General features: G+C 41.6%; 1 protein-coding gene across 6 annotated transcripts in view; it reads right to left on the reverse strand.

The window, feature by feature from the left end:
• The window catches only part of adgrb1a (adhesion G protein-coupled receptor B1a), a 138,260-nt gene that overhangs the window by 56,060 nt on the left and 62,728 nt on the right, over positions 1-19,472 (reverse strand). For 4 of the 6 annotated variants that reach the window (XM_072680060.1, XM_072680059.1, XM_072680055.1 and 1 more), the window contains exons 3-13: positions 18,571-18,729; positions 17,824-17,928; positions 11,318-11,482; positions 8,536-8,715; positions 6,729-7,058; positions 6,532-6,633; positions 5,385-5,491; positions 5,107-5,301; positions 3,519-3,587; positions 1,343-1,451; positions 29-172 (exon numbers count right to left, since the gene is read on the reverse strand). In XM_072680060.1, the coding sequence (XP_072536161.1) occupies positions 29-172; positions 1,343-1,451; positions 3,519-3,587; positions 5,107-5,301; positions 5,385-5,491; positions 6,532-6,633; positions 6,729-7,058; positions 8,536-8,715; positions 11,318-11,482; positions 17,824-17,928; positions 18,571-18,729 (1,665 nt within the window). The remainder of the gene's footprint in view (positions 1-28; positions 173-1,342; positions 1,452-3,518; positions 3,588-5,106; positions 5,302-5,384; positions 5,492-6,531; positions 6,634-6,728; positions 7,059-8,535; positions 8,716-11,317; positions 11,483-17,823; positions 17,929-18,570; positions 18,730-19,472) is intronic. The other 2 variants (XM_072680061.1, XM_072680058.1) reach the window with 1 other exon arrangement.

Consider the following 19,472-nt stretch of genomic DNA (forward strand, 5'->3'; position numbering starts at 1 on the left):
GTGTAAAAGTAGTGTGCAAGGCACTAACCTGGGTTTCCAGTGGAGACAATGTTCTTTGAGATGGTGACTCTATCCTCAGAGTTGCGGGCCCAGTCCACCATGCCCCTCCACCCCTTCATGGGAAAGCTGATGTCAGCAGTGCCTGCCACAGGTCGCTTGTGAATACTTAACACTGAGGGCACACACGGGCACAGATGTCAGGATGGAGACTACACAGGAAAACTTTCAGAAAACACTGCACTAGACTATGTCCTTGTGCAGTCATTGAGGGAAAATAATAGACTGATAAATCACTGTGCTGATTAGTTATTTATCTCAGTGTTACTAAGCTCTACTAAAGCATGAGTAGACTGATAAATTACTGTGCTGATCAGTTATTTATCGCAGTGTTACTGAGCTCTGTTAAAGCCTGAGTAGACTGATAAATCACTGTGCTGATCAGTTATTTATCTCACTGTTACTGAACTCTACTAAAGCATGAGTAGACTGATAAATCGCTGTGCTGATCAGTTACTTTTAGGACTGAGGGATTGTTAGTTTTGAGGCAGGTGACAGTCCTATAGGTGGTGATTCTCTTCAGTGAGGCAGCAGTAATGAAGTGTGTGTGTTTCACAAGGCAGTGGTAAAGAACAACTTGTGGCCCCCACTCCCTCACACTCCTCTCTCCAACTGTGCCAGCCCCGCTGAGCAGCCCACTGCAAAACAGCTCATCTCCTGCCTTGTCTCTGCCAGTTTGTGTGCATGAGTAAAGCGCATCTCCCACTTGGGCCGTGTGCTGGGGAGATGTGAGTGGATCACAGTGGGATTCTAAGGCCTCTCGAACGCCCCAAGCTACAGGATCTGGGTAGATGTGCGTACATCTACTTGTCCCAAGAGAGCAGCCTATAAAACATCTCAGGGGAAAGTTTCATTCATGGTTCAGGGACTAGTGGGGATTTACTGCATTATTATAAAAACAGCTTCCAAAAAGGGTTGGAGCGATGCCATACCATACTTTTGATTGTTTTTAAACAGTATTTCAATGGATGGTTCTTTAAAAATGTATAATTTTTATAATCTCCATGTGATATACGGCCAGGTACAGGGAAACCAGTAAACTGTACTGGACGTCAGTGCTTCAAAACAAGAATTTATGACCTCTGAGCTTCTATACCATGTAGAGAACATTTAGGAACTTTTATTTTTGAGAGTTTAGTGACATTTCACACAGCTGGGTATATTGTTTCAGTACTGGAAAGGATTCAAATCGATTATCTATGCACACAGGTTTAATAGCCCACAGGGGTGTATCGCATACCAGACAGGATTAGGTTCAGCTGAAACAGAATATGATGAGACTGACCAAGATTGTCTGTGACCTCGTAGGTGTCCTGAAAGTCCTTCATTCGGAGGCTGATTACATCCACAAAGTCCTCCACCAGACGAAAGAGCTCCTTAACATTAGGCCCCAGCTGAAAGATACAAACATCAAGCTATGGGTCTCAGAGTTTAAAAGAGTTTAATCATAGAGACTAAGAGGCTACATAAAGTTAAACAGAAAAATCTAATTTTCTCTAATGAATGTAACTGATTAAGTCATACTAAATCTTTGAACTTAACCATAGTAATTGTCACTGTTTAGATGCCCAAAAGTCTTCTATATTAACTACTCATAAAACATAAAACATGATTTTTTGGCAAATTATGAAACTCTAATACAGAGTTACTCCAAATCACTAGTGTGGCCTGTAAAAAAACTGCTCATAAGCTGGTAATAAAGGTATCATCTTCATAGAAGAGTCATAAGAAGTAAATCACTGTAGGCTCTAAGTGGCTCAGTGGTCTAATGCACATTTGAATCCCAAGCTATGCTGCTTTGACACCAGCGGCCGGAGTCCAAGAGAGCACAACTGCCCATACTTTCCAGGTGGGTTGACAGTGCTTTCTCCCCTCATCACTCTTAAAGTAATGTTGTTCAGCACAAGCGTCTGTTAAGTGGTGTGGCAGAGCTGTGGACCCAGCACTTTCATCCTTGCAATGCCGCATTGGCAGCAGTTCGAAAAGAGACAGTGGCTGGCTTCACGTGTATTGGAGGAGATATGTGTTATGTCCTTGCCCTCATAGTGTTGGGAGCATTCCTATTGCTAGGGTGAGCTACGAATGAGTGGGATAATTGGCAGTACCAAATTGGGAGGAAATAAATAGAAAAAATCTGAAATAAAACAAGAAAATCTTCAGACCTCAGCATCTAAGGCATTTGCATGCTGTGACTTTGACCAAAGGGTGTTATTAGGTACTGACTCTGTAAGAATTCCAAACTTTTGCACAGGCCACACTGAAGATTACAGTTTTTTGCTATGTGCAAGACAGAGTAACTGTGTATTAGAATGTGCCAAATATAGTCTGTGTTTAATACTTCTAATACAAAAATATATAATTGCATGTTCAATGATTCTTTCCGTCAAAACCTGGCAAATACCCATGGGAGACTACTCTGAGCTTTTGAATTGCAGTAACAGTAATAGTGAATAGACTATTAAAGCCAGTATCAGTTAATGTTAAAAACCCATTTTTCTGCCAGACAGGGAAGACATTCAGGTTGTGCCGAATGAAAAAATATCATGCGGACCACTGATCCAGCAAATACCTGCCACTGCTGGATTGAATAGCTGTACCCGCCATTCAGTTCGCAGCATCAAAACATATATGTTAATATTCATACAGTCCTCTCTGTGGGTATTCGGACTATATTTGGTATCTGTTTATAGATTGAGTGCTGTGGTGCTAGTCTGCTGGTGCCATGGTGATGCAGACTGGATGTTTAAAGGGCCCAAAACTTTTGACTTTTCCATTTCCGGGAACAATTAAATGACCATTTTCTAACCTCTCTTAGAATTACACAGGCTTGCGACCATATTTGCAGCTACGGTTACTTTATAGACTTTCTAGAGCAGTATGTGAATGCCATGTTTTTAAATCTAGCAAATCTTGCCATGTTCACATGCTGCCAAAAAGTCTTATTTCAATAATGGAAGGAAAATTCAGTTATCTATGATATGAGCTCTTTAAGGACTGGCGGCAGAAAGGGAGAGAGAGAGAGAGAGAGAGAGAGAGAGAGAGACTGGAGCGTGCCTCTCTCTCTCTTTATTTCTCTCACTGCTGAATATAAACCACATCTCCCCCTAACGCTCCTAATACACACACCCTTCTCACAGCTTACTGACTCATACCCACTGCACTCCTCTCACTCACTCTCTCCCTGACATTTCGCTAGAGTGTCTCTCTGAACTGAAGTTTAATAATATGATAGGAACACCTACAGAAACTAAATGTAATAACGCATTAGTCATATACTCCTCGCTAAATAAAAGGTTTCGCAAATGCCGTTCCCTTGTGGTCAAAATCCATGTGAGAGAATAGCTGCGCAGATTAAAAAAGTACAAGGAGACTATTCCTCTTTAAACGCAAATTGATGAATCATGCTGGTGTTTGGGCTTTGTGTGGTGAGTAGGTACAGAAGTGTAGGAGACAGAACCCACCAGCTGCGCTTCTTCCCATCGCTCCCTGTTCTCCTCCATCAGTAGATTACTAATGGACTGAACGAAATTCTGCAGAGAAAACAAATGATTCCGTACAGTATACAGTATACATCAGATATCTCCATTATGTCTTTCTTCACTAGGTGCTTCTCTAGCTGATCAGCAGATCTACAGAAATTAATTACACTGTGTTCATCAAATCTACCAGCTTGGAAAATGAAAGCTTTAATGCAGTATCACTGAAGGTCCGTCCCAAAGGTTTGTTGACTGAATGGTGTTGGTAATAAAGGCAGAACTTCCATATGACTGTTGAGAACGTGCAGGGAGGTTTAGCTTCAGAGTCGAGAGTGGTGGTGCACTGTTCTACTGTGCAGCTTAGCTTGCACAAATAAAATCTCTATAGAAGGTTCATAAGAAGTAAATCACTGTGGGCTCTGAGTGGCTTAGCAGTCTAATGTGCTACCAATATGTCCCAGGGGTCAAATTTTCAAATCGCAAGTCATGCTGCTTTGCCATCAGCAACCGAGTCCAAGAGAGCACAGTTGGCCATACTCACCAGGTGGGTAAATAGCGCTCTCTCCCTTATCACTCTTAAAGTAATGTTGGACCGGCACAGACATCTGTTAAGTGGCAGAGCTTAATATGTTAATGAATAATAACTGTGGTGTTATTGCAAAGGGTGTCCTGTGTTCTTAAGGAAAAAAATGTCCAGGACATTTTTCATGACTACATACAAGGAACTTTTTTTTATGCATTTAAATCTTGGTACTATTTTTGTAAGATGCAAATCCCTGTATATTTTTTTTGGTAGTTAAATAATGGCTATCTAAAAAGGAAGTCAAGCTGCAAGCTAGGCAGAAAGTCCTGAAAACAGTAAAAACATGGGCAAATATGGGTAATGTTTTAAATTACATCTTATTAATTAGCAATGAACTTAATGTGCATAATCAGTGCCTTACATCTACATAAAACAATTTGAACATTTGTCACCAAATTAGGAGCAAATTTAGCTACAAAAACTTGATATAGCTGAAAAATCTAGCAAGAAGAAAGTTATTAGAATAGGAAAGTTGCCTTAGCACATATGTAAAATCCTGTATTTGTATTATTGTATGATAATAGAAATGCTTCAAAATGAATGAAACCTTTTTACATTGAATCCCAGTTTTTTTTCTTTACCTTTAAAGCCACTATGGAGATATAAAGTGCGTTACAGCCAAAAAACCCTTTTATTACACTCTCGGCGGCTCAATAGCTCAACTTTTCCAGGACTTCTCTAATATTTCCAGGACATTACTAATTTCTCAATTTCCCATGACTAAATTTCCAGTTTTCCTGATTTTTCTGGATACATGGGGATACTTCTGCAGTATTATAAGTCATGCTATACCATGAGACACTGGCACTGCACCAGTGCCAAACTCTCTCAGCATAGTACTATTTTGGAATGAATGTGTTAATCTAAATCTACTAAAAATGTAATTCAGTACTAACCATATGATTAACTATGCATTTATGAAATAGCATTTAAACACTACAGTAAAATGTCAGTAAAAACTCTAAACAAAGGTTTACACTCTGCACTAACCCTCATGTCAGCACTGCTGGGGCTGTAGTAGGACCTCCTGAAGATTTCGGTCATGTTCTTCAAAACGTCCACTATAGCCAGCAGATCTCCGCTGTAGCTGGTGCCATCACTGGAGGTCACCCTCAGCTTGGTCATTACCTCAGAAACTCCATCCCCCACAAGGCCCCTCTGTGCTTTCGACAAATGGTCTCGGGTCTGAGAAAACGACAATCAGCCAATGGTTTCTCCACAAAGCAGCAACATTGTTTGTATATATGACATGTGTTATGGGTGCTCACCAGTGTTTGGATGCTGCGGTAGTCATTGGAGATACACTTCATGTAGGTGGGATTCTCCCAGTAGGCAATTCCCTCATCGTCCAGAGAGCAGCGACGAAGGATAAGGCCTGTATCAGTATACACAAGTTACCATGTTACCATGACTACAGCCTGCTAATGGCAAGTTTTTTTTGTTGATCATTTTAATACAGTAATTGGCACTTTTTATTTTGATAGCCCCCAATTCATTGTTTAAATTAATGCTTAAATTGTTAACAAACTATCTGGTGGCTCTACGGTTATAGTAAACAAGGATTACAAGGTTTACACTCTAATACGCTCTTTTGGGTTGGGGGGTTTTTTCTACCCAAATTCTGGCTGGAGCCTGTTGGGTCATTTTTCTGGAGTATTTATAGAGCTCTGGGGAGTTCTGAAGGCCGGCTGCTGGGTTAGGGAGAATGTCACAGTAACAACTCAGATGATTTTATGCCCTTTTTAGGAAATTTAACAATTTGTTATTCTAGTTTAATAACATTTGCCTACCTGGCTACGTACTAAGCTATCTGATTACCAAACAAACATGATTAGATCAGTCAGGTTGGAACGTCTGTTCAGCATCTTATTACACTACTAAATATGTAGTAAAATAAAAAAATGATATAAAAAAACAAACAAACAATAACAAAATAATGAAAAATCAGCCCAGTGCGGAGTCAAAGTATCCAGTGTGTGTTCTGTTATAAATTGACCCAGTGTTGGTTAATGGAAATGTTCCAAAAAGAGGGTAGATTTAGGTTTTGGTTTAAATTAGGGTTATGGTTTTAGTGAGGAAATCTACCTAATATTAATTTAAAGATATTTTAAAGACAGTGCTAGCATATACAAAGCATCTAGAGCGGACCATGATGATGAAGTGTTGCCTAATCCTCTTTTACACCCTAGGTGTTAACCCTTTGAACTGAAAAGCTGTCTTAAGATAGGTCTTAAGAACTGAATAAGAAGCCTGCAGGGGTTACCCCATTCACTTCAGCGGAGCTGTCTATGGTCCTGAAACAGAATGCCGCATTAGCAGTGATAGTGATGAGGCATTTAGCTGTGGAGGGTGTTTAAGTGTGTATGTGTGTCTGAGTGTGTGTAGGAAGATGCAGTAATGAGTTGGCTCTCTTACCCACAGCATTGGGTGGGCAGCGTACAGCTGCTGTGTCTCCAGCAGGAGTTCTCTTCCACACCACATTAGAGAAGTTCTCCTCATCACAGATCTCATGGGGCTCTTTGGAAGAGAAAAGAAGTTAAAAAAAATGAAGAAAAAAACCCCAATAAAACCCACAGAAATGAGTACTGTGCTGGAACCACTGGCACATGCACCTGGGCATCTCTTCTCATTACAGCGGCGTACTTCCTCGCGGTCTCCTGGGCACGGCTCTCCACCAAAGAATGGCCCATAACACACTCTCTGTCTCTGCTGGCTCCCTCCACCACATGTCTTCGTACAGCTGGACCACAGGCTCCACTGCTGCCATCGTCCATCCACAGGACACTCCCTCAGGAAGCAGTCCCGTGTCTGCAGCCATTCCCCCTGGCACTCAGAACCGCCATACGACGGGCCGTTACACTCGCGGGTCCGCTGCATAGTGCCATTAGAACAGGATGCAGAACAGGAGCTCCAGCTGGACCACTCGTTCCACACTCCATCCACTGAAGGGAGAGAGAGAGAGAATAAAGAGTTATGCATAGCTCATACATTTAGAGTAAGCTATTCATTTAATGATGTTTGCACTTCAAATATCTACATTTCAGAAATAGACTGCCTAGCAGAAGGATTTGTCTACTTCTCACTGTAAGGAGAAGGAAAATCACCCTTTCTTCTGTGCAGATTTGCACCAAGTTGTCCAGGTTGGTTGGCTGAAGCTTACAGACCATTCACCTGCATTCCTGTGCTGTTTGGGCTTTTGCATGGGATCACTCTCCTGCTAAAAGGTGGGGTTTCTTGTAAGCTTTGTTTTCTGTCTGGTTGGCTTGCAGTATCTCTCTGTAGTTTACAGCATCCATCTGTCCTTCAATTATTAGAAAAATCACACCACAACATGATGCTGCCATCCCCATACTTCACTTTTTGTTGAGGACTGATTAGGTTTGAGCAATAAGTTAGGTTGGCACCACTTATAGCATTTACAATGTGGGCCAATCAGCTCCATTTTTGTCTCATCTGGCCACAAAGGGTAAACTCCACAGTTTTCATGTGTTTTTTTCTTCAGTAATGGTCTCTTTCTAGAACCGCTTCCATTCAGAACAGCTCTTTATATCGTTGACTGAACTCTACAGCTCCTTCAAAGTAATTGCTGGTCTCTTTCTTCTTGCGCTGACATTTTATTCTTGCTCTGGTTTTGAGTTTTGAAGGCCAGCCTTGTCCAGGCAGTGCCTGGGTGATGTGATGCAGCTTCCATTTCCTCACAGTAGATCACTGGATCTTTTCATACCTTAAAATCTTTCTCTCTGATTTGCTTAAATAACTTTCCAAACAAACAAAATTGCTATCACACATTTTAATTGCTAAAAAAATTGTATCTTGTATAGTTGTTCACATCACGTCAAAAGTACATGATGAAGGGGCCAAAATGTTCATGAAATGTTCAAAATGACTTAAAATAAAATCTTTTTACACTGACTTCCATTGAAAGTTCAGAATGTAATTTCTTTCTCCTGTAAAGTTGCCATTTTTGAGATGCAAGGATTTTGTGCAACAGTCACAGTCTAAATATTCATTGAATTTCATTAAAAAAAAAAAATTGACACTGCAGAAAATACCAAAACAAAAACGTGCCATCTAGTGTCATCTACTCTAATCTGCTCATTTTTAAAGGAGGCTGAATACTTCTGTATGTCACAGTATATCTACGAATGTGAGTAAGCACCTCTATGAAGAACAGGACAGAAATTCAGAGGGAGAGACAGAGAGGAGAGAGGAAGAGTGATATTTTGTTGCCAAGCCTTTAGTCTCTCGTCCATTCAGGAGTAATTTAAAAGCTCACTTAGTCACCATCTCTGCGTGTGAGCCTGACAAAGCCTCCTTTCAATCTCTCCCACCCACACTGCCTCTCATCTGCCTTTAATTGTGACACTTGATGGAAGTCATTAGGGCTGAATGGGGTGCTCTTTATTTAAAGCTCCTCACCTGGGCAGACGGCGATGTTGCAGAATTTGGTCTGTTTCTCGGGGCCTACGCACGCATCTCCTCCAAACTGCGGTGGCTTGCAAGTGCGCGTGCGGTCCCTGTAGCCACGGCCACAGGTGGAGGAGCACAGACTCCATGGAGACCACTCGTCCCACGCACCGTGCACTGCAATCAGAGCGGCTAGGGTATGATTTATAGAGAGAAAGACACCCTTCCACGCACAGACACACTTAACGCACACACACATACGCATACAGACAGGCACACAAGCACTATCTACTTACATACAAATGAAATGTGCATACAAATAAAAGTCTCTACACAGCATTTCTGCGGTGACTCCACAGCAGTGAAGGCTAACCTCCGTCCACACATGGTGGGTTCTGGGGTGCTGAATTGCAAATGGTTTTAGCAATATGAAGAAGCACCACTGTGTGCGCGCTGAGAGCCCCTCTGTTTGTTTCATATGTGGGTGTGTGAGCCAGAGGATTGCTTTGCATATTTATGTACACCCCAGAGGTGAAAAAGACGTGAGCATGCTCAGATACAACATATCTGTTACAGAGAGAGAGAAAGCTGCAGGAAGAGATGAAAGAGGAAGATGGAGAGAAAATTGAGAAAAGAAAGACAGAGAGAAGTAAAGGAGAAAGGAGAGAGAGAGATAAAGGATAGTTAAAGTAGAGAGGGAGAGAGAGTGAGAAAGACAGAGAAATACAGGGAAAATAAGGAGATGATGAGAAAGACGTATGGAGTAAAAAGACAGAGAATGAAGATTTGGTTTTCTTTTTTGCAAAAAGTTTTTGAAATGTTGAAATTTTGGCAAAAAAAATTGCGAAAGTTGTGTTTCCATCCACTAGAGTTACGCAAAGAAACTTAAGATGAGGCAGGCTACCACGATTAGGAGCAGCATCAAAACAAGCCAAAATAGAAAGATTTAATGTGATCTTTCCTTTTAGTAGAATCATCTATACTGGCATTGTCTTTTTATGGCTATGTTGTTTGTTTGCAGTTCAGACACACAGAGCAAGATGAGCAGTGGCCAACCCAACGAGGGCTGAAATCTCCTTGCCACTCTACAACATCCACCACGCGTTTGGGGACGCATCAGCAGTGCAGGACCAGTTTTTTGACTCAGCTTTTCAGAAAGTCAAAAACAACCAGTGTGTCATGATCTCAACACCTACATGGCCAGTCATTTTTCCGGTGGCCACATGTACCAGTTGAAAAGGGAATTATGTGACACTCAGCCATATAAGTCATTGTTTATTCAAATCACTCTTGTCAAATGTTTTTTTTTTCCTCTGGCATGAAACTTTTGGCCTTTTTCCATTTTTTTATGCACATGTTCAAAATGTGCCAAACACTTTGGAAACCCTTTAGAAAGAAAAGGATAGATGAAGGAGACAGAAAGGCAGAGAAGTGGGGGAGAGGGAGAAAGACAGAGAGAATGAGAGAGAGAGAGAAAGAGAGATAGAGATGAAGGAGACATGAAGAAGAAAGACAGAAAGAGGGAGAGAATAAAAGGAGGGAGGTGAAGGTGAAACAGGAAAGGACAGAAAGAAAAAGAAAGGAGGGATAAATTAGATAGAGAAAGAGAGAGAGAGAGAGAGAGAGAGAGAGAGAGAACAAGAAAAAGCAAGATGAAGGGGAAAGAGATAGAAGAGGGGGAGAAGGGAGAGAGAGAAAGAGGGAGAAGGACAGATAAAGATATGATGGAGACAGACAAGAGGAATAGAGGACACAGAAGATGAGAGTGAAAAGAGGAAAAAGATAAGGTTAAAGGAGCAAGAGAAAGGGGACAAGAAAAAGAGAGAGAGAAAACGGAGGGAGCTAGAGAGAGGGGAGAGCGAGAGGGGAGAGAGAGGGGGAAGCACCACCCAGTATGCACTGGGACAGCTCTGGCACTGTGGGTAGATGTCCTGCTATGCTCTACTTAAGCCCATTACCATCTCTTCACTGCTCTCCAGCACTGGGCTTCCAGAGGCTAGCAGAAGCCTAGGGAGAGTGAGTCTCAGCTGGGCAGCGGGTGGGCGGTCAGTTGGCGATGGAGTGGAGGGGATTTTGTAACAGGAGGAATTGACCTATCCATGCCCCTCCCACAAACACGCTCTTCTGTAGTTACTGTTGTGAGACTGAACAAGCTTTAGAGGACGTGCCAAGAAAAATCACTTAACTTACTGAACACTTCTAGTGCAAACTGTAGTGTACAGTGCAGGATTTGAAATGAAGTGAGCAAGATGTGGCTGAAGTGTAGACTTTCAGCATACACTTCAACCACATCTTGATTACAAGTGTGGTTAACCTATAATCATGCTCAATTTATTTTGTTCTTATTGTTTAATAATTTTTTTTGTTGCGTAATCAAGCTAAAGCTGTCGCTTCCAACCTGCCTAGACGTGATTATCTACACATCTACAGTGGAGTCACTAGCCTAGAATTTTGAACCTTTTGAACCTCAGGATCATTATTCTGTTTATAATGCTGTTATTAATCCAGAATCTACAATCAATTATTCTGTAACAGATTATCAGATTTTGTGGAGAGCCTCAGGGTTCTATTGTAGGGTCTATAACATTGATGTTAATTATGAGTATAATGCAGTGATGTGGGTGAAGAACTGAAGTGTAGGCCTACATACAGGGTACAAGTGGGGTTTCTGCTTTAGCCGACATTCTGTAAGCTTTTTCAGCCTCTCAGAATCATCTACGGAGGGTGGAGCACGGATAGGTGGAGTGGTGGGCTGATGGGAGAGGTGGGATGGCCTGAGGTGGGCGGTGCTTACCTGGACACACAGCGGTGTTGTTGCAGGGTCTCTGCTCGCGCAGTGGCCCGCTGCACTGCGTGCTGTACGAGACGGAGACGCAGAAGCGCGTACGACTCTGCCAGCCTTCGCCGCAGGTGGCCGAACACACACTCCACGGGGACCACTCCTCACCCGACGGAGAGTCTACCAGGACAGGGTTGGGGTCAGGGTAGGGCCAGGGAGAGCAGGGTTCAGTGGGGGGTGGGGGTTGAGGAGGGAAAAGGCGCCAAAACTAATTAGCATGCAGGAGTTAGCCTCATGTGCTACCTCAGGCTTGTTTTTTTTTATATCCTGGACATTCGGATCTCGGAACAAGGCGAATGTTGCTCTTCAGGATATGTCAGATCAATTAGACAAAATGATGATTTTACATGGCTATCCAGCAGAAGAGTCAGACAGCTGCAGCTTTGGATATTGCACAGTCTAATACAGAGGGATGATGGGGGGATCGTACAGCTGAAATTCTTCATATGATGCCTTTCTTTTACTTAGAAGAGAGGATCTACACAAAGGGTCATATACTGTCCAAAGCAGCAGGTCACTGCTGTGATATCTTGACAGAGTACTGTTCAAGAAGACATTTTTTTTAGAAACGTCTTTCTGAAGATCCTCTTTAAATAAACATACACATTGTTTAGACATCAGGCTACAATTTCCTAATTGCTTTAAAAAAAACCTACCTAAATCCACAGTGGGCCAGATTCATAAAATGCCCCAGTAGATTTAACAAGACGTTAAGAGCAAATAGCATTGCCTAACACATTTTCTCCTCCATAAACAAGGACTGCTGGTGTGTTTTGTCGTTTATGTGATATCTGGCACTGTGCCACCCTGCTAATTATTGCAGTTGAACTAATTTGACAGTTCTGAAGCTTTATTGAATGTTTAGAACATACATGGTCACATAAGTGAGTCCTGATGTACGTACTCAACTGATTAACCAGTATATTTAAAAGGCATAATCTGTTTGGACTGAGCATCATGACATTCATCACAACTGCAGCTGTGATGAATTTGACTTTCTTAAAAAAAATATCTGAATGTATTTAAGGTGCCCTAGAATGTCAAAGTGTATTCTGATATACCGTTTGCCTCTTCCTTAGAAAAAAGCCGGCATAACCAATACAGTGTGGTGTGGTACGCGTTGAAGCGAAGGCCCGAAGGGTGTAAACAGGGTGTTAAATCTAATGTTAGACGACACTAACTGGACTACCTCAGCCGACTAACAAACCGGAACTAAACATCTACACATCAGAAGGGATATTAGTGGCTTAATTTTTACCACTAACACTCGAGAAAGCAAAACCCAGAGGCCTGAGTGGAAGCAATGCTTAAAGCTAACTGCCTACAAGCTCTTTAGCATACATCAGACAAGGGATGCAAATCAGGGATTGACACTATCCTCTCATCGTGTCCTCTCAGCGCGATGTGCTGTTAGCAAGCTAAAGAGATAGTAGCCAGATAGTTTTAAGCCTTGCTCCCACTTGATTCCCTGGGTTTGGTTTTCTTGAGTGGTTCATCCAATCAAATTGAAATACTTGGACTGAGGAGACATAATTCTTATGCTCTGGCATGACCTTAACATTCAATTAAGGTCAGCAACTCAGAGCAAACATGCAATTTGTATTTTGTATCTTTATGTTTTTTCTTACAGAGTGGATAAAGGTTGTTCCATTTGATACATTGGATATATATGTTTTTATATATTTTATTTTTTTATTTACCTGGTTTTTGTTTTTCTTGAAGGTGTTGTGTCCATTTTGCCACCCCAGCAGGCACAGGGTGTTTATTAATGGTCATTAATATGCATTAGATCGTTAACATGTTTAATAGGCTCTTACTGACGACGTGTATATTATCACAGAGGTTAAGAGAGAGTGGTGCACTGATCATCACTATGGTGACTTTATGAGTACCACTTAAATAAAGGACATTGCAGGGCTTAGCTCAGTTACCGTAGCATTTTTGCTATTTTTCAATCTGGCCAAGTGTCTTTGTCTGCAGGTTTTCTGCAATGAAAAATCTGGTCTTATCTAAACTACAGCACAGACACAACACTTGTCTCAGAATCAGTCAGGACACTGAACATGAAATACTGTTCACCTGACTATTAGTCAACAAGCTAAGCAGGTCTGACAGAGCTGAGCTGGAGAAGCCATGAAATCATGGTAATCACATGCAAAGGAGCAGACGAACAGTCTTGACTGGACGGCCATGACTGTCCGATAAGCAGAGATGGATGGTAACTTGTGGAGCAGGAATGTGGGCTTTTGTGAGACTCTAGTAGGAAACGTTGGACTGACGTGAGCATCCAGTGTGACAAAACTGGAGTTTCACGGCTGTCCAACAGGTAGAACCAAGCTGTCAGAGAGGATATAGGAAGGAAGGCTCTCTTACAAAATGGTAAATCTTCTATTAAATTTCTATTAAAGCTACTGGACAGCATTCTGTAGATGAAGCAGGGAGAATGAAACCTGCCTCAACTGTTTAATGTCAATATCTCAGGGTTCTGCAATATTCCATAATAAAAAAGGCTTTAGCATGAACATGATGGCGTAGCAGGTCTAATGTCGCTCTGTGATGCACTTACAATTGGTTTACTGTAAAAAAAAAAACTCTGGGTGTCATGGTCATGATGAAGGATCACACAAAGGCATGCAATACTTAACAGAACACTCAGAATGCATGATGCCACATCAGTATCAATGATCCATCCATGATCTGCCCACATATCCACTCTTTTATAGCAATGGTTATGACATGGGACAAGCTTTACAGAACAGAACGTTGGTAAAAGTCCAACCTAACCTAATGAGAAACTGTAATTCACAACTCATTTGATTAAAATGTGCTATTAATGTCATCTTGTTTGCACTTCAAATGATATCTACACTTGAAATACATATTCAGGTCATTCCTTCATTCCAGTCCATCCAGTTCCAATTAGCTATCCACCTTTTTTGCCACATAAAGTAGCTCACTGTGTTAACCCAACATTTATCATTATTTAGAGCTATTTAGAGCTTAGCTAACTGGTTCTCAAACACTTGGGAGTGCTTTGGGACACCATATCCAAACAAGAGGACCTGCATCTATGGTTGAAGGTGCTAAATAAACATTAGAACACTCTCCCAAACGTCAATACGTCTGCTCTTACCAATTTATAGAGTGGAAACTCGGTTTTGACGCTCTGGTGAGGTCGGCGTTAGATGTTTGTGAGGCTACCAGGTGTTAGCTTACCGTAGTTAGTTACCGTAGCATTTTTGCTATTTTTCAATCTGGCCCAGTGTCTTTGTATGCAGGTTTTCCAAAAATAAAAATCGGGTCTTATCTGAACCATAGCACAGACACAACACTCGTCTTAGAAACAGTCAGGACACTGAACATGAAATACTGTTCACCTGACTATTAGTCAATGAGCTAAGCAGGTCTGACAGAGCTGAGCTGGAGAAGCCATGAAATCATGATAATCACATGCAAAAGAGCAGACGGACAGTCTTGACTGGACGGCCATGACTGTTGGGTGTTTGTGAGGCTACCAGGTCGAACGTTAGTAGGAGAACTAACCTAGCTAGCTAAGTGCCTCACAAGCACCCGGTGCATCTGCTTCACCAGTGCATCATAACCAAGTCATTTCTCTGGGTAAGGATCTTCTAGTATTGGTTTTCCCTCCACAAAACGGTAAGAGCAGACATATGGACGCTTGGGTAGTTTTACATTTAGACGCAGGTCATATAAACTACTTAGGTTTAATTTCACTGTTGTTGTAATCTCTATCAATGGATCCACTGTTGCACCGGAACACAATATAAACAAAGATGGCCAACCATATTGTTTATTGGAAAATTAGGTGCATAACAACACAGTGCAGCTCAATAGTGCTGCATTTTAAAGCAGAAGAACACCCATTAAAACACACATTAAAAATAAGGGTGATAGGAAGGGTTGTGTGAGTGTGAGGAGCCTTTAAATTAGTAAAGACTTTTAAATCAAGTGAAGGTTCTTTATCACTTTGCCTTTATGGAGCCAAAAGTGGTTCTTATATGGCATTAAATGTGATTTTTGCCAACGTTCTGCAATTCTACACTTGCTATGAAAGAGTGTATTTGTAAAAAGACCACAGATCTGACCAAATAAACATGAAGAACCATTTTCCTGGACCTAGATTAAGCCCATGCCTAGACTACATGCATTCTTTAATAGTAAGACACCACTGGCATTGCAGTGTAGTCCAAACCTAGGCTTAAACCATGTCCAGGAAACATCAACTTTGTAGCCAAGGGAAGGCCAAGGACAGCATGACTGGACATGAGCCATGCATGTCCTCTGTTGGCTCATTGGTTCTAAAGGAGGCCTGTTGGCATAACAGCTTCTCAGATTACCTACAATATTCCTACACAATGAGCTTTGAAGTCCATGATTCATACACAAACTGAGGTCCCACTGTGAACCATGCCAAACCACGTCACAGAACACACACACACACATACACATCCACACATCCCACTCACGTACACATAACAGCAAGAACAGACCATTGCAACATGCACATCCAGTCCACACCCGTGTGTGTGTGTGTGTGTAAGAATGTGGGAGGAGCGTAAAGGCCAAATATGTTGCATGTCAGCTGATATAAACGGGATGTTGTAAAGTGTGCGAGTGCGTGTGAAGAGAGTGGGGCACAAAGTAAAATGTGGGGTAAATATAAAAGTAGTTTATGATAGGTATTTGGATATTTTTGTACTGTGAAAGTATAGTTTTCACCTAAGATTCATTGATTACTGGGTTGTGTGTCTGTAAAAGTCCTAGAATTCTCACTGAAATTATTTTAATCACACTTTTGATGGCTGTGATATAACACCATATAACACCATTTTGCAGCATATGACTCACTAACAGTGAGAGCTAGACAGGTGAACAAACAGCCTCTATGTTAAGGGTCAGTTTAAACACAGTGTTAAAACTAAGCACCCCAATGGAAACAATAGCCCTATTCAGACCGGATTAGTTCATCAAATGATCAGAGCACCGCTGAGTTTATTGGACAACAGTGGATAATTCTGCCTGTCCAGTATGCCCAGCAGACATCAGACGGCAATTTGACATCAGGAATTTTAGTTGACAGTGAAAATCAAGTTGAGTTGAGTTTTGAGTAAAACCCAGTATTAGGTTGACATCAAGCTTCAACGTTAAGACAGGGGTTGAATTTTAGTTACTTAAGACCATGACTTTAAAACCAACTACATATCAATGCCTGACAACGTTAGAACTTCATGTTGTTTGGACCTTAACTTTATGAAGTTTAGCAGATGTTGGAATATGGTCACCATACCTCACTGAGATAACTAACTCTTGGTATTTTATGTGTATGTGATGTTGGCATGTGCTGGAATTTTGGTACTTTACATCACAACCAACAAAATCTCGGCAGCTGGCGTCACTATTCTGGGTTAAACTGACGTTGTCATTAGACGGTGACCTGACAGTAAAAGACCTACAGTCAATTAGATAACAAAGTATATCGATAGAAATGGTTTATTTGGACCGAAATACAATCACAGAGCATCTCCTGTGAAAGAGAGAATTAGATTTATAGGCTTGTTTTATTATTATAATTTAAAATAATGAAATGAATAAATCTATATTTTACTGCGGCGCTGTTTCAAGGAGGAATATAGATTCCTGTGAGATAAGCGCAAACCTCTTGCATTGTCTTTAAAAATTCTATTGGATCAGTCAGATCCAGTGACCACATGAATCAAAGTAAGAATAACTGGCAAAAAAACCCTGATATTATTAAAAATGATAAGTAAACAATATTAGTAAAAAATACCACAGGAATCTTTAGCTGATCGGTTTTACAGCTACTGCCCGCTGATTCCCCAATACAGTGACAGTCAGCTGCATTGCTGAGCAACGGTCAAATCCTAGAACTCACTCTGTGCGCACAGACAGACATAATGTCACTACCCACCTATATAACTCCTGAAAAGTTTTCATGTGAATCATTAGAATTGTGCTACAGATACCATGTAAATAGGCTTTTAGCATAGACTTCTATTACCAAAGAATAGTCCCAGCAGTTTGTACGAAGTCCCTGTAGTAACTGAGTAATACAGCTTAGTGTGTAATAAGCCCTGGAGTGTTAAGGGGTAAAAAAAAAAAAAAACTTTTTAGCGACTGTTACAACTAGTCCAACAGTCTGATTAATTCATTTGAATCAATAATTAATTTAATTAAATTGATTTAGCAAAAAAAAAGTGTTTGTGTCCCACTCTCCTCCGACGCTGAAAAATAATGAATTGAATTAATAATAATCATAATCAGACATTGATTGACTTGATTCAAATGTGACTCTCATTTCCACATTAGTAAAATATGTTAAAATATGTGAGTGCGCATGTGTGTGTGTGTGTGTGTGTATGCATGTTTGTGCATGTGTGTGAGCCCAAGCTGTAGCTGAGGCTGATACATGTGTTTCTTACCTGTCTGAGAAGACTGCTGTCCAGCACGGCCCTTGTCCACATCCTCACGCTTACGGCTGTCCACTGATCGCAGCGACTGGCTACGAGAGCCGTGTCGGCCCTTGCCTGTGGGAAGGGGGCGTAGTTAGCAACTTACACAATGTTTTAAAACTGAGAGAGAACTAGTCTGTGTGTTACGGCAGTATAAGGCACAGTGATGGCCACCTTTAGCACTATTCATATTGACTTGCTCTGGTCAACACTGACCTTATCAACGTTTCCATCCTCCTCCATGTTGTTATATTCTAACAGGCTTAAAATCTTTACAGCAGTACTGGCTGTAGGCTAGTATTTAAACAAAATGCATACCGAGACAAAATCCTATTACAGCTCCCAGCAAGGACAATCAAATACTTTGCTGTGAAATATGAAGAGCATGGGAGATTATGAGCTTCAAAAGGAGAGAGAAATAAAAAGTGAAAGCCAAAATGTAGAGAGGCAGAGAGAAGTGAGGATGATGAGAAGCAGAGACGCAGGGAACAATCACACTTGACTAATCACACACAGGGGTGGTCTTCGCACTAGGCAAAAGTAGTCAGCTGCCTTAGGCCCCCCTGAGCCAGAGGCCCCATTCAATTATAAATGAGATATATATTGCATATTTAATGTTAAATAGCCTGCTCAGAATATATATGCGTTTTTTACACATAATGAGAACGATTCCAATCTGTAAATGTATGAAAACAAACAAACACATGCACATCTCACCGATGCATGGCTGGGAGTTGCAGGGCCGACCCTCCTCCAGCACTCCATCACACAGGTACGCTTCGTCCGGAGATGAGTTACACACACGTGTGCGTGTCTGGACCCCGCCCCCACACTCACTGCTGCACTCCATCCAGTTTCCCCAGCTACTCCAGCCTCCTGTGACAAAACACACACACACACACACAAACGCACACAGATCAGGAATGGGAAAACTGTTTTGCACTATCCAAACAAGTGCATGTTAGTGAGGTTGTCATAGGGAGAACACACCAAACTCCTTACAGACAGTGACTGCAGTGACGATTGAACCCACAACTCCAGGCTTCTGGAGCTGTGCAACACACGCTATGTGCAGTGCCACATATGCTATGTAGCTACACTATGTGGACAAATGTATTGGGACACCTACACTTTACACCTACAGGAGCTTTTATGACATTCCATTCTAAATCTATAGGCATTTGGAGCTGCCCCCTTATGCAGCTATAAGATCTTCCAAGTTTTTCCACAAGATTTTCTTTCACTGAAACCAAGGGGCCAATACCAACCCAATTAAGGTAATGTCCCTCAGGCATTCACAAAACCTTAACTCCCTAATCCATCTGACTGCCAAATAGAGAAGCATGATTTGCTCCAGAGTCCAGCAGCAGTCTGCTTTACACCACTCCATCTGACACTTGCCATTGTGCTTGGTGCAGATGCAGCTGCTTGGCCATGGAAACCCATACTATTTGGCTACTCTGTAACTTTACGTGGCTGAGTTGCTGTGGTTCCTAAACGCTCGTTTCCACTTTTTAATAATACCACTCACTGTTGATGGTTGAAATCCCTACTAGGGTAGTATAGTGTCAAATTAAGGGAAACCACATGAATTGTACGTTTTCGACACAGGTCAGTAT

Source organism: Salminus brasiliensis, chromosome 5 (genome assembly GCF_030463535.1).
Source record: "Salminus brasiliensis chromosome 5, fSalBra1.hap2, whole genome shotgun sequence".
NCBI classification, from domain to species: Eukaryota; Metazoa; Chordata; class Actinopteri; order Characiformes; family Bryconidae; genus Salminus; species Salminus brasiliensis.